At 45.1% G+C, this 15,997-nt stretch overlaps 1 protein-coding gene across 7 annotated transcripts in view; it reads right to left on the minus strand.

Moving 5' to 3' along the window:
• Septin6 (septin 6) overlaps positions 1-15,997 on the minus strand; it is a 136,641-nt gene that overhangs the window by 54,325 nt on the left and 66,319 nt on the right. For all 7 annotated transcript variants that reach the window (XM_037198882.1, XM_028887313.2, XM_028887311.2 and 4 more), the window contains one exon: positions 5,492-5,606. In XM_037198882.1, the coding sequence (XP_037054777.1) occupies positions 5,492-5,606 (115 nt within the window). The remainder of the gene's footprint in view (positions 1-5,491; positions 5,607-15,997) is intronic.

Consider the following 15,997-nt stretch of genomic DNA (forward strand, 5'->3'; position numbering starts at 1 on the left):
CTCACTTTGCTTATTGCTGACATTGTACTGCAAACAATAACTTTTAAAAATAACATAGGGGCTAGAGAGATGGCCCAGTGATTAAGAGCACTGGCTGCTCTTGCAGGAAACTTGGTTTTAGTTTCCAGCATCTACATGGCAGCTTACAGCTGGTTGTAACTTCAGTTCCAGGGGAACCAAAACTGTCTTCTGGTTTCTGCAGGCACCAGGCACACATATGTACATGCAGGCAAATATTCACACACATAAAATAAGTAAATGTCTTTTTTAAATAATTTAAATTTGCCAGGTGGTGGTGGCAGCGCACACCTTTAATCTCAGCACTCAGGAGGTAGAGGCAGGTGAATCTCTGAGTTCAAGGCTAGCCTGGTCTACAGAATGAGTTCCAAGACAGCCAGGGCTACATAGAGAAACCCAGTCTCAAAAAACAAAATGGAAGGAAGGAAGGAGAGGAGGGGAGGGAGGGGAGGGGGGGGGGGGGGGGGGGGGGGGGGGGAGGGAGGGAGGGAGGAGAGAGAGAGAGAGAGAGAGAGAAAGAAAGAAAGAAAGAAAGAAAGAAAGAAAGAGAGAAAGAAAGAAAGAAAGAAAGAGAAAAATTCTAGATATGCTAGCACTACATTTGCATCTGACAAAATGTCAGCCCTGTCCCAGTCCTTTTTCCTATAAAAGGGGAAGGTTGAAATAGCAATAGTAGGTGGTTTTTTTTTGTGGGGGAAAGGTTGGCTTGGTTTTTGAGACCCCTCGAACTCATAAGTCTCCTGCCTCAGCATCCCAAGTGCTGGGACTTCAAGGCATACACCAATAGTATTTGCTTGGAGCACTTTTATGTGCTCTGTGCCAGAATTGCTGTGAATAAATTTGTATTTTCTTTTCTTTTTTTTTTTTTGTGGTACTGGGGATGGAAAGAGGCAAGCTCTCAACTACTGAGCCACACCCTTAGCTTCCACAGATTTTATTTGTTTCTTACAGCAAGCTTAGAAGGTAGACACTATGTTTTTTTATTTTTAGTGCTGAGCATGGAGTCCAGGCACTCAAGTCCATCAGGTTGAACAAGAGCTCTACCCGTAGCTGTGCAAGGGGACACTTGGAGGTAGAGGCAGGCAGATGTCTGTGAGTTCCAGGCCAGCCTGGGCTACAAAATGAGACTCTATCTCAAACAAGCAAGCAAGCAAACAAACAACAAAAAAGGTCTACCCTTGAACTACAACCCAGTCAGCCCCTAGATGCAAGTGACCCTTAATTTATAGATAGGTCAACCAAGTCACCCACTGGCTTTGTGAAGTTTCAGGTTCTCCTCCTCTCTGGGCCCAGTTTTCCTCCTCTATACACTGTAGAGGAGATGACCTTTGTGTCCAAGGTCACAAACTAATACATGGCAGAACCAGTGTTTTCATTGAGTCAGGCTACTTCTGTAGCCCATGCTTTGAACCAATACACTCGAGTGAGGCCCACAAGCATGACAGATGGGTTCATTTCGTCACTCAACAAGCATTTACAAAGCCTCTGATAATAGCCAGCTACAATTATAGGGGCTGAAAATACAGCAAAGAGCAAGATAGCCACAGTCCCTGTTTACTTGGAGCGAAGTCTCACTCAGCTGTAAATGGTGGGATAAGCCAAGAGAAAATGCTGCTGAGCTCAACAGGGAGGTGTCCAAAAGGAAATACTCCAGGAACTACAGTTAGCCATGGCCGTCTGTGGAGAGGGACAAGGTCCTGCCTGGCTATGTGACCTTGTCCTCTCTCTTTCCTGTTCTTGGTGGAGCCTGGCAGACTGTGGTGTGTTTCAGCTAGCACATGCAGCTTCCTGTACCTCTTCCCAAACCCGTGTCCTGTGACACCGATAGCTTCAAGTCAGCTGTGGGGGAAGTAATGACGCCATGGAAATCAGTGGGTGCCACAAACCATGGGCTGTTTTCTCCCATGGTGCCTTGTCAGCCAATGACCAAGCGCTGCGGCAGCTTAGAGCTAACACCGGCCTTTCCCAGAGATAGGGAGATGGAAACATTAGCCCCCGACCTTTATAGACTACCAGCTGCCCTTTGCACACCTCCCGCTTGTCCTGAGTGTGTTTTCCAAGTTCAACAGAGCCCAGTTGAGCCTGGAATCCTGAGCAGCTTCAAAGTAAATATTATCATTATGAGCCTTTGTGCTCTTCATGGCCATTAGCGCTGCCAGCACATTTAGATGGGCCACTCTTGTTAGGGCTCTTTCCCAGCAGTACAAAGCACCAGGCCCCAGAACGCTGCTATTGCTGGCGCGGGTTTTTCTTCTGAGGCCTCCTATATGGATGTTTACAGTCACGAGAGACTCAAAAGTTCCAAAGCTAAGGGCTTGGGATACGGGTTTTGATGGGATGGGGATGGGGGAATCTCACCTCACTTGGTAACTACTGTCAACCTTAGAGAATCTATCAGACTGAGTTCATATATGCTTACATCTTTATGCTTAGCTAAAACTCATAATAATCATGGATGGAAATGATTGGTGTAGTCAATTTATTGCACTATAATTTAGGCTGCGGATTCATAAAAATTCTCTTTCCCTCCTCTCTCAATCTCAAAAGCACACATGCACATAGTCACACATACATGTACAATACTTACTCTGCAGGGTGTGGGCATAAGATCAGTGGGCCAACATCAAGATAAACAATAATGTGAAAAAAAAACTATCCTAGCTCTCCAGCTAGCTCTCCAGCTAGCTCTCCAGCTAGCTCTCCAGCTAGCTCTCCAGGCTAGCTCTGCTGTAATTGGACACTAAAAATACTTCAGGTAAACAATTTCTGTGAGCAAACAGAACCATTTTATAACAGTCACCAAGGAGGTAAATTGGATAGTCACATACAGGTACTAGGCATAAGAACATGGTCACTAAAATTCCTGCAGGAGCAGAGATCACCTTCAGTAACCTCACTGTGGACTTTGCCAAGTCAGTGACCATTCCCAGCGCTGTAACTGGGCTCAGATGGCAGTCTCAGAGCCACTTGTGACCTTGAAGCAAGTTGAGGGTTCTCTGAGCCATGGTAAGGCTATGAATACAGCAAGAGAGGAGGATGCACACACTGTAGGCATTTTTTGATTCAGTTCAGGGATTGGTTTATCTAATGGTCCTATCTATGGGCATTATAGGAGGAGAGCCATTTCTTCAAACTTGACAAGTAGAGAAAGAAAAGACATGACTCCTTGGGGATGAAAGGGTCTTCCTTTCTTCCCTCCCTTCCCTTCTGAGAGAGTCTGCCCAGCAACTTCATGTCTTCAGATGTATGCTGAAGCACTGTAGAGAGCGATACCCTAGTGGCATGAGTTGACTATCACACTCACCTTGTCTTGGTCTTGGCTGCCCCATCCTGGGGGACTAAGGAATCTTAAGAGTCATATGACAAATTTCCGTACACTTTGCCATCACGTGCCATTCTGACCCACAGGGCTTTATCAGTCCAGTCTATTGCTCTAGGTTGAAAGGTTGCTTACAGTGAGCTTGTCATTTTGCTTTAATCTCAACTTCAGCACAGGTCATAAGGCACTCTGGGAGGAATGCCAAGGGAATCTGGTATGTGTGTGTACTGGAATATTTCAGTCATCAAATATTGTGTGAAATAAGTTGGCCATTAGCCAAAGATTGATCTTGTTAGCTAAACAGAAATTTGTTAGTGCCAATATTAGATGTGATGATATTTCTTCTTGAGGTTGATACCCTGTCTTGCTTTTATTTTCTGTCCCTGTCCTAATTAACACCTAAACATGACTGTGAGTTAGACTTCCAGCATTCAAAGAAAGACTTGGCAACCTCTAGGCAGACTCTAAGGCCTCTCGTGTGTAATTCCACGAAGCACATATTTTTGTCTCATAGGCTCCAAAGCTGATACACAGGAATGAGTCACTTTTGCTAGTGAGTGAGCCTAGCTGACTGCCTGTCACCCATATTTAGAAATGACCTTATTGCTCTGTTTGTCCTTACAAGTACAGTGAATTCCCTACAGAAAGTGACATGGTAAAGAATACTGGAGATGGAGGTGAAGAAAAAAATGCCTTCAAAAAACTTTGAAGACCTTTATTTATTTATTTATTTAAGATAAGATCTCATCATGCAGCCAGGGTTAGACTCAAATTCACAATCCTCCCTGTCTCAGTCTCCTAAGTGCTGGGATTACAGACCTCTACCAACACATCCAGCAGAAAAAGAAATTTTCAATACATTAAACACTAAAGTGTAATTCAGTGGTAGTTTGAATCTATGATGTGAATGAGTTCCCCATATGCTCTATACAAAAACAAGAAAAGGAAATTAGCAGAAGTGTGTAAGTGTTCCAGCCAGTGTGAAAATTGGTTTTATTATGGTACTTATGCAGCCATTAAGGTTCGGAAGGGGGTCACTGAAAATATGCAGGTATACTTTTCTTACACTGTGGGGTGAAAATTACACGTTACCACTGTGTTTGTAAATTGGGGATTTTTAAGGTTTCAGAACACATTCTTAAAGAATGACAAGGTACTATTGTCCGTCATGTTTGTTTGATGGTGCTCAGTGGTTTCCAGAGGACTTTCATGGTCTCAAGGGATGTTGCTGGCAGCAGTCAGAGGCAGTGGGAGGAACGAGAGCTTAGCCCGTTTTCCCATGGTGCCTCAGGTAAATCCCTTGTCCTCCTCAATTCTCCTCTCCAGGACGATGAGGATACGACTCCCAAGCCTCACTTGGCCCACTCGGGGCAGAACAGCTAACGCAAGAAGCCACTGAAAAGTACAGTGGGTGCCTCCTGTGGGCTCAACTTACTCATTCACTTCAGAAATATTATTAAAGTCTCCGTGTGCTGGAATCAGCACAGCACGTGGACTAAAACAATGCCTCCTCATATAGGTGTGGTGGCGTGGGACCATAACCCCAACACTTGGGAGGCTAAGGAAGGAGGACCAAGAATTAGAGGCTAGCCTGGGAGACTTGTTGAGTTCCATGCCAGCCTAGGCCACATAATGAGACTCTGTCTCAAAACATACCAAAATCAATCCCAGGCAGAGATACAGGTAGGGGAATGAAAGATCTTGGTACACAGCCGTATGATTCTTACACTTAAGTTCCAACTACAAAGACTACAGAGACCCAGCCGACTACGCACAACTGGAAGGCATCTTTATTTCCTCAGCCATCACCTCCCTCCCCATTCCATCCTGGTTCTCATCTTCTGCAATCCAAAAGAACCTGACAGCAGGAACCGAGCCAGCCAGCCCCCTTTAACAAAATTTTCCACCGAGTCTCACAAAGCTCTGTTTTTCCCCCAAGGTATGGCCCCAGATTCTGGTCTGGGCAGAGGAAAAAAAAAATAATTGCAGCTGGTCGCTTGCAAAAATAAACAAAGGGATGAGAGAAGAAGGAGGGGGGCAAGCTTGCAACTAGATGAGAAGGACCCATTATTTAACCTAATTACCTGCAGAGCCACATCTAGCCATTAAGGATCTATATCCTGTAATAGAATTTCCTGCCATGGAAATACTCACCCACGCACAGGATGTTGAAGCAGAAGCCCTGGCTGACTGACTTATTCACCAGCTGGTCAGGCAAGCTGTCAAACCCCACATGTCCAGCCAGGGGGACAGTTCGGCAACCTTCGCCCTAATTTGGAAAGGGGGGAGGAGAGAAAAATGACAATGTGCTTAAAAGCCATTTGGATCTCCGCGCTCCATCCACATGCACTCTATCCTGGGCCAGGAAGTAACAACCACAAAGGCCCAATGTGTCATCTCTTCTCTCAGTCACCCCCAACACACACACTCCAAAGCAAAATGGCCCATCAGCTTGGAAATCATGGGTGCTTGGGTACGGGTACCCAATAGGTTCAGTAAGAAATACCACTGTAGTTCTGGACAGGACAAAGAATGCGGGCAGCTTATCCAGGCTAGCACTGGATGTTCCAACTTGGATGAAATCTCAACTCAATCATTTAGAGGCTAGGGAACCTCTCGGGGACTCAGTTCCCTTCCACATCTATCACATGAGACAATACGATGTGTTTTAGAGGTGTCAAGAGGATACAATCTGCTTATTAATACTTATAATGAGCTTAATATGTGTACCCACACTCAATACATATTCCAAAGCCCTTCGAAATCAGTGAATCTTCTTTCTAGGACACGTTGGAGACCCACAAAGGTGGCCCAGTGGAGAAGTTAAGAGCACAGATCTGGGCAGGCAAGATGGCTGCCAAGCCTGATGACCTCAGCTAGATACCTGGGACTCACGTGGTGGATGGAGAGAATCAGTTTCCATAAGTTATCCTCTGACCTCCACACTTGTGTGGCACCAACACACACACACACACACACACACACACACACACACACACACACACACAAACACAATGTAAAAAAACAGTTTTTTAAAACACAGACTTTTGAATCAGGCAGGTCTGAGTCAGAGGCCAAACTCTGCAGTTCAACCTCTAACAAGTGACTTAAATTCTCAGTCTCCCCCTTTTAAAGGCAGGAGTTAGTAGTTAATGTGCAGACTGCATAGGACCATACTCCTTATGCACAAAGCATACTGCTTGGCATGTGGAAAGCATCCAGATAGTAGCTGCCCTTATTACAGCACTGTAAGGTTATCCTTGGACCCCAAGCTGGCCCATCATGCACTAAAACACTTGTAGCTCCCTCCAGCTTGAAAGGAACTGTCTCCAGGCTTCCTCTGGCTCCCTTGACTCCGTAGGGGTCAGCCAAGCCACTCCCAGCCCTGGAAAGCAGAGGGCCAAGACTTCTTATAGTTAATGGTTTTATAAACAAGGAGAGTCTCAAACTGAGGCAGACTTCCAAGGAATCAAGGGGAAGGACGAAAAGGGCCTGCATGTACTCAAGAAATATGCCAACTGCTAACGGTCACAGCCAAGGGTGGGGTGTCAGGAGAAAGGCGGGGAGGAGAAGCCGGAGGCAGCCGAGCTTCACAAAAATGATGGGCTATGGAAACAGGCAGAGATTCTGTGGGGCGAGGCTGCACCAAACTTTCCGTAAGCAGCAAGATGCCAAGAGCAACCCAAAAGGCCATGGTTTGTGCCAGGAGGCCTGCACCAGCATCCCAGGCTGTGCCAGCAGGCAGATCGTATGCTGACTGGACCCGCTGCTGACTGGACCCAAAATGGATGGGATGCCATAGCGGAGGAGCCGCTCAGCCACGGATGTAGTCACGCAGCCCCTCCACCTAGCTGGGGCTGGGGGGAATCTCCTCCCTCCCATCAGTGTCATTGGATCCTCCAAGAGCTTGTGCTGGTGACTACCATCTGGCATGTTCATTCCCCTCTCACTTTTCTCCACACAAACTTCCAGCAGAGCGCACTCGAAAGACTGCCATATGCCATCAAGTCAGGTTGACGCAGCCTTTGCTCACCTAAAGACAAGGAGTTTCATGAGGGATATACAACACTCTGCTGCACACTCACTTCACCCGTTTCCACGTCCCTTTCCCTATTTCCCCGTTTTTCTTTTTTGCTTAAAGCAAACAGTAAGCTGGAAGTTTACTGCTGTTGGTTCTCAGCCCTCGGCAAAGCAAAGAGACTTAAGAGCCAATATGCTCTCTCCAGGGAGCCTCCTACGTAGCAGGCCTCAAAATTGGGACAGACTCAGAGTTGAGGTTTCCTGAGCCATATTTTATCATCTCTTCCTGTCTCCAAATTCAGCACTATGAAACTTCAAGGGCTCTGAAGTCCCAGGAATTCTCAAGCTAAAGACAGCAGGCAGTGGGGGGAGCATCTTACCTTTAAAATTCACTTCACTGTGAAACAATTCCCAAATATGAGGCCCAGGATGTAGTTCTCTTGGTAGAATGCTTGCGTGGCACACACAAAGCCCTAGGTTCAATTCTTAGCACCACCTAAATGGAGCATGGTGGCACACAACTCTAATCCGCACCCTCTACCACTCAGTTCTACAACTACACTGTACTCCCAAGCCCAGTTCCCTGCTTGAGTCTCAAGTCAGTTCAGTTGACTTGAACCAGAATTTTTTCCCCTCAAGGTGTGTGGATGTCAGCCTGCCAATTCAGTACCACTGGAGACATACCCTGCCCCTACTTTCTTGTTCTTTCAGTCAAGTATCTGCAGATAGAATGAACTTTACAACAAGTCCTGCATGTGGGGCTGGAGAGATGGGGGGTCAGCAGTTAAGAGCACTTTCTGTTCTTGCAGAGGCTTGGTTCCCTACACTCAATGTGGTTCCTAACTCCAGTTCCAGGGAATCTGCTGCCTTCTTCTGACCTCTGAGGCACCAGGCACACCCATGGAGAGTAGACATGTAGGCAGGCAAAACCCTCATCACATAGAATAAATCTAAAAAATGTATTTTTAAATATTACATGGATCATGGCACTCCCTGCTCAAAACACCCCAAATTCCCCAAGCTCATTGCTTGTAGAGTAAATCCTATGTTCTTCCTTTTCCTGTTTGGGGAATCTTTATACTGCTGTAGAAAATAATGGTGGGTTCATGGTAGGTGTTTGGTAAATTCTCATTTGGGGGCAGGGTCTCAAGTAACCCACGCTTGTCTCAAATTCAACATATTGTAAAGAAGTCTTACTTACACTGTTGATCTTTCTGCCTCTGCTTCCCAAATGCTCAGATTAGGTCTGTTCTGTCATACTCAGCAGAAATTATTAGAAAACACAGAAATTATCAGGAATAAAATAAAAATCATCTATCATATTCTCATTCTCCCAAGATGAGCAATATGCGCATGGATTTCCTGCCAGTCAGTACACCTTTACTTAACAAAACAGGGACATTGTTATCTGTTCCTTGGCAGGATCTGACTTAATACCCTGACACTTAGTACAGATGTTTTCTTGAGTAATTAGGTATACTTCTTTTTTGTTGTTTGTTTGTTTTTTTTTATATGAACTTTTTTTTTCAAGATTTATTTATCATGTATACAGCATCCTGCCTGCATGTATGCCTGCAGGCCAGAAGAGGGCACCAGATCTCATTCTAGATGGTTGTGAGCCACCTTGTGGTTGCTGGGAATTGAACTCAGGACCTCTGGAGAAGCAGCCAGCGCTCTTAACCTCTGAGCCATCTCTCCAGCCCTAGGTATACTTCTAAATTATTCATTTCCTTAGAGCAGCATCTTTTTGAAGATCTATTTTATTTTCAAAGACGCGCACTTGTGTGTATCTGTGTATGGGTATGTGTACAGGAGTGCAGGTGGAGACAAGGGGACGCTGAGTCCCTTGAAGCTGGAGTTAGAGGCAAATGTGAGCCGCCTGATGTGAGTGTTGGGGATCAAATGCAGATCCTCTGCAACGAGCTCGTAACCACTGAACCATCTCTCTAGGCCCCAAATCAGTACTTTTATTGGCCATATAGCATTCCCGTGCAGGAACCTGCCACCTGTTCCTAATATAACTTCTACTACTGGACATTTGATGTGTGTCTCCAGGTTTTCTACTTAAAAAAAAAAAAAAGAACAGTTGTTTTGTAGGGCGGTGAATGTCTGTATTTCCTAAAATTGAAGCCTGCTAGAACAAAGGGCCATATTTATTTATTTATTTACTTACTTACTTACTTATTTACTTTGTTTGTTTGTTTGTTTATTTGGGTTTTTTTTTTTTGAGACAGGGTTTCTCTGTGTAGCTTTGGAGCCTATCCTGGAACTCGCTCTGTAGACCAGGCTGGCCTCAAACTCACAGAGATCTGCCTGGCTCTGCCTCCCGAGTGCTGGGATTAAAGGTGGATGCCAGCACCGCCCGGCAGGGCCATATATGTTTGACATCTACTTATTCGCTTGTTTGTGTGTGGTAGGCAGCACACGTGCCACAGTGCACATGCGGAGGTCAGAAAGCAATCTGCAGTTATAGCCGCCTGTGTGGGTCTCGGGGGCCAAACTCAAGTGTTCAGGATTGGTAGCAGCTACCTTTACCCGCTGAGCCACCTTGCTAGCTCCAAAGGTTCACACACTTTAAACACTGATTGATGCATGACTTAACAGAGGACAGTGCTACTGAGTGTTTCTATCGCTACTATGTACATGTTTGTGTACCCATGAAGTTTCATGGGCTTCTATCTACTGTGAACTGATTCATTGGAAAATGGTATCGTACTCTTTAATTTGCATTTTATTAGTGATAGTAAACATTAAAAAAAAAAAACAACCTTTCAGCTGTGTATGTGTATTGTGTATGTAAATTATCTAATCGTGCTTTTGCCCATTTCAAAAAATACATGTTTGTCTTTTCTCTTTGATTTGCAAGAGCCTTCCATGCATCAAGGGAAAGAAGATTTGATTTCCAGGTGAGATAGGTAAGAAAGTCAGTAAGTAGCTAACATCGTGAGGTTTGAGGCACAGACAGCACTTAAGGGGGCGATAGAAATTTGAGGAGTGAGAGAGCAAACTGGATTGCTCTGGGAGAGACAGTAAAGGGGGGGACGCTAAAGAGTGAGCATAGGGAACACCCGTGAAAAGTGGGAAAGTGAAGGGGATTTTGCCAAGAGGGGGGAATAATCAGAAAAGCAAAAGATGACCCGTTTCCTGTCATCTGAAGCGAGAAATAAAAGTACGAAGAATTAGAGACGAAACGACAGATTTGCATTTAGTGATGTCACTGGTGACTTGGAGTGTTTATTTCTTCTGTGTCTTTTACCCAGTGTCACTCTACCTAAATTAGCTAGAGAACCTGGAGCCTTGGGACATGGAACCTGGTTGATGTGTTATTCTTGCTGTTTACTAGGTTGAAGGAGTCAAATTTTGTCTCAATCTCTGTGGTTAAGAAAGCATCCAAAAACATTTGTACAGTTCTTGATTTAGGAAATTCTGTCTGGAGAGCACCTGTCTTGCTTTGATTAATCTTACATCAAGATCATCCTTGTTCAGAGTGAAATATGTGCATGCAAATTACAGACAAAATACTGTAATTGTCCACTGACCCCAGGACAAGCCCTGCAAGTGTCTTTCCTTCTCTCTTACGACACCTCTGATGCCTTATCTCCTTAGTCCTTCTCCTTAAGGTAATTGAGCTCCTAATTACTCTGGTTGCAGTTAATTGAATGTTCACTTGACTACAATGTGCAGAAAAGGAGACGGAAGTGGCAACCTGGCCCAGCACTCTAACACTGAAACCTTACTTTGCTAGCCTGAGTAGCGACAATCACTCAAATCATTAATCTACCATAATCCCACCACCGCCTCTTAGAATCTGTTCTGTGGAACCTCACACAACTGTACAAGGGTTTCTGTGTGAGGACATACACTAATGCATAGTTTATAGTCATGAAAATCTAGAAACTCCTTAAATGCTGGACAACTGAAAACTAATGAACACGCGTGTTCTGGAACACTCTGTACTGATGTGAATACCTCCAAGACATAGTATAAGACAGAAAACAGAAGTTGTAGCATGATATGCATAACGAGTACATGTATGTCCAAAAGGTCTGTATATGTGTATGAGAATACTTAAAACAGATGCATGAAAAGACACCAAACCAAAAGATACCAGTAGTTATCTCAGGGGACAGGAAATGGAAACCAGGGGCCTACTCAGAAGTGTAATCAGTTTTTGTGTGTGGTGTTTGATTCTTTTGTAACACAGATGAACTCACATGTTACCTGAAATAATTTATAGATATTTTTCTTTTCTTTCTTTTTTCTTTTTCTTTCCTTCTTTCTTTCTTTTTTTTTGTTTTTTTGTTTGTTTGTTTGTTTTTCGAGACAGGGTTTCTCTGGGTAGTTTTGGAGTCTGTCCTGGATCTTGCTCTGTAGAGCAGGCTGGCCTTGAACTCAGAGAGATCTGCCTGGCTCTGCCTTCTGAGTGCTGGGATTAAAGGTGTTCGTCACCACTGCCCGGCAATTTATAGAATTTTTTTAGTAAGAAAAGGAAAGCTCTTGCTCACTCGGCTTTGCACTAGGGTTAATTAGCTAGGACACAGAGTCTGCGAGGAGTTAAAGGAAGGCAAAATGAGAAGGTGCTCCTGAGAACTGAGAGAGCCCCCACTTCCCTCCTCCCAGTTCCATTTCCTGTTTGCTCCTCATCTGCAGTCACCTGCGGTTTTGAAATACGTTATACCACATTTTGTATGAGAGGCAGAAACGCCGCTCTTCTCCTCTTCTGCCTCCTCCGAGGACACACCAATTTCGGTTTTTAATTGAATATTCGTACAGTACATATTAAGAGCATCGAGTTACGGCGCTTCCAGCCGTGTGTCTTTCTCCCGTTGCTGTTTTTTGGAAGTAAAGAGTCCCAGAAGCACTCACTAGGCAAGTGCTGTCCTCCACTGCCCGCTGCCTCTCCAACATCCCAGGCAGAGAAAGCAGGTCGTTAAGCGGGGCCTCTGGGAACTGGGCCCACCTGTGTCAATAGAGAACTTCCTGTCTCTGTTCAAACCCGAGGTAGCCAAGTTCGCACGTGTCATCCTGAAGGATGAGGGGGAAACGTTTGGAACTCATGACCTATGACTCGGCTTTCCCTTAACTTTCTCCTCCGGTCTTTTGTACTCCAGTGTTAGCAAAGCAGACGGATGCTGAAACCTCGTCACCAGCCTCAGTGACTGCTTGGTGGTGGGTCCAATCCTTCCCCTTCCCCACACTCCATCATCGTTCCGGCACTGAGAAACTGCAAATCTCCTAGACTTGCAAAACCAATTCATCGATCCAATGACATATGATGGAATATTAAGCAACTAATGAAAATATTTTCTAAGAGTGCTTAATGACCTGAGGAAATATTTGCCAAAAACTGTTATATGAAACAAAAGCTTACATACACAGGAGCATCCCAGTGAGGAGAGAAACCTGGTGTTAACAGGTTACTTCGGTGGTAGCCTTTCTGTTGCCCACTCTTTTTTCTAGAATAGGCACACTCTAGTTTTTTAATCTGGAAAAAATGTTTTGTTTTGAAAAAAGACTCTATGATGATACATTCCTAGGCAGCAAAGTAGCCTCAGATATTTTAGAAAAATGTTCAACTTCAACCAGAAAATGCTTTACAAACAGATAATCAGCAAGTTTGGTTAAGCGCAGCCTTTAGCATCTGGGCAATTTTATTATATAGAAGACATTTGTTTTTACCAACAATACAACAGATTCTTACTATCTTCCTTTATTATGACTTCTTACTACATGTAATATATAACTGACTATTAAACAGTACAACATAATTAGAGAATTGTGTAAACCAGAAGACAAATCATGTGTCCTGAAGTATGTCAGAAGTCCCGATAAAATCCCATCTGTAGTTGAGAAAGGAATGGAAAGTTCTATACCATCAGTCCTGAGAGCCACAGAAAACCAATAAGGTCCAAAACTTTAACAAGAAAAAAGTAAAAATGAGTGTACCCAACTCATCAAATGCCATTTTTCATGGACTGCTAAACCAGGACTAAGAGAAAACTATCGCTATAATGTCCTGGCTGGGAGAGAAATTTAGGGACCAATCTTAGGAGAAATAAGGCTTGCCAAAGCCTCAGTGGGGAAGCAGTTTAGGGGATCTCAAGGAAACACAAAGGAGACCATCTTTACTATACAAGGATGAAAGCATCTCTTTGGCAACACCGATAGATGAAACTGATTTTAATACCAAAGATAAATGCCAAAGTGGCTTCTCGTTCTGTAAAAGGGTTCACAGCAGGACTCCATTAACTAGCTAGCTCTCCTGGTGCATTTAAAGTGGGATTCCACAGACAAACATTCAGTTGTCGTGTATCTTTATAAAAAGCCAATTGCTATATATATCTAGCCAGACAGGCCACGTTCAAATGGTTGTTTCTAGTTCAGTTGCAGAGACCCTGCTGAGCTAAGAGCATAGGTTCCTTCTCCAAAACTCTCTCCTCGCTCAGCTCAAGGCTGAAGGAGGGAAGGGTGGAGCTCAGTTCTGCCGCCTCATTCAGAAGCAGAAGCAGACAAGGACCTAATAGAATTGAGCCTGGAGAACAAGGCAGCGCAAGGAAAGCACAACTCGAGGGCTGGAAACTCCCTTAAAGATCGCCTGACCCCGGGCCTCTTTATGCAAAGGGGGAAATGGAGCCTGGGAGTGGGGGAGATGACTTGTCCCGAGTCATCCAGTGATTTAGTGGCAGAGAATGATGCTAGGATCCAGGCAGACTACTTCTCTCAGATGGAAAAGCTGACTTAAATACCAGATGTATTTCTTCCTGCTGCTAAAATTCCAGGCCATGAGGCTTCTGACTTGATGCAGGTAGGAGTGAGAAAGGACAAGGAAAATGAACTGGAAGCTTGTGGGCTCACCATGATAGCTCTGGCCAAACCAAGGCAACCAAGGCTCCTGAGGTCTATGCCCCAGCTTTCCTCTCTCTCTCTCTCTCTCTCTCTCTCTCTCTCTCTCTCTCTCTCTCTCTCGTTCTCTCTCTCCCTCCTTCCCTCTCCCTCTCTCTCTCCCCCCTACTTTTCTCTCTCCTTCCTTCCTTCTCTCTCTTCTGACTCCAGCCTGATCCTAGGCTTGGCCAGCTGCCCAGCTCTACTCAAGAGCCCCAGAGCTAATGAGTCTACCTAACTCAACACGCCATTGTCTGGTAAAATATCTCCACTTCAGGCCAGGGGTGACCCCTGCTCTGGGTGGGTCAACGTTCCCACAAAAGCCATACACATCTCCTTCAAGTCATACAGTTTGAACCATTTTCTAGGTGTTCTGGTCATTGTTACCTCCAATCTGTTTTTTTTTTTTTGGGGGGGGGGGCGGGAAGAAAAGGTTTACCCATAGGCCTCTGGGTAAATGCCCAACTACCCTCTGGGGAGCCTGAATTTGCCTCTGCCTCCATCTGGTCTCGTTTAATGGGGATCTGAAAAAAAAAAAAAAAACGTTCTTGCTTCTGCGCCAGTGTTCAGAGCTGGGGGCCTCTGCCGTGAAACTGAACACCACCTCGCACCTCATCAGGGCTGGGAGAGCAGAGCTCTGCTCCTGTTACCCCAGGGCCCTCGTTAGGGCTTGGAGAGAGTCCTGGCAGGGGGAACCGGAACCCTGAGGCTTGTCCCTGAGACTTGTCCCTGAGACAGCCTGGAAATCATTCCCTGGTCACAGGAATGACCAACTCCAGGGCCAGCTTGAGAGCCTGCTGCATAATTCAGCAGATGGCTGTCTCTAGTGGGAAGACACTGGAGAAGAGGATAACATTAGTTCTCACTCTCCTGAGCATGTGGCCTCCTTCCTCTGTGCAGGCAGCCGAGAAACCCACGGTTTCAAATCCCGGCAGCAGCAGCAGCCTCCTGCCAAACTGAGGGGGGAGGGGGGTCTGTGTTTCTAATTTATTCTGTACCCCCTCCAGTTGTTACTTAAAATAAGCCATCATTACATGGCTGGTGGCTCCAAGATTTTTATTTAAAGCAATATGGAGAGAGAGAAGGAAAAAAAAGAAAGAAAGAAAGAAAGAAAACCCACACAACCCGTGACTCTGCTATCTTGGATTTAAGCTGAGAATCTTTTTAACATCAGAGTCTCCACATCACTCAAGTCTGCTTTTCTCTGACCGCTTTGGGGATGTTGACGGATGCACGGAGAAGAGGGAGAAATGAGGACGTGGCAGAATTTTAACTTCTTAGAAACACCTTGGAAAGGCCAGTGCCTTTCAAAAGGAGTCTGTGTGATCTGGCCGGTGTTGCATTGTCCTGTCCACTAGCCGGCAATAACACTTCAGACCAAGCCTCTTGCTTGCTGCAGGCATAACATGAAGAGACCAGGAATCCCTGTCCAGGAAGTTGTTGGGGGAAATGAAATCATACAGATGGAAGCATTTTGAGGGGGCTAAGCATGCTACAACTATGCAAGGTTTTCTTTCTTCTCCCTCCCCACCTCGCCTCCCCTCCCCATCCCTTTTTCTTCTTTCCATGTGTCTGGTATGCAGTTTCAATGCACACAGAAATAAAGGCCTTCTCAATTGTTCATGCTAATATTAAGTCATGGCTTTGACAATCTAGCAATCCCAGCAAGTCTGGAAACCAGTGCTATATAATTATAATAGTGCTTTTTTTCCCCCCAGCAGACGAACTTTCCTAATTAGTTTTGTCTAAGTTAAAGCA

This window comes from Peromyscus leucopus, chromosome X, assembly GCF_004664715.2.
Source record: "Peromyscus leucopus breed LL Stock chromosome X, UCI_PerLeu_2.1, whole genome shotgun sequence".
In the NCBI taxonomy this organism is placed as follows: Eukaryota; Metazoa; Chordata; class Mammalia; order Rodentia; family Cricetidae; genus Peromyscus; species Peromyscus leucopus.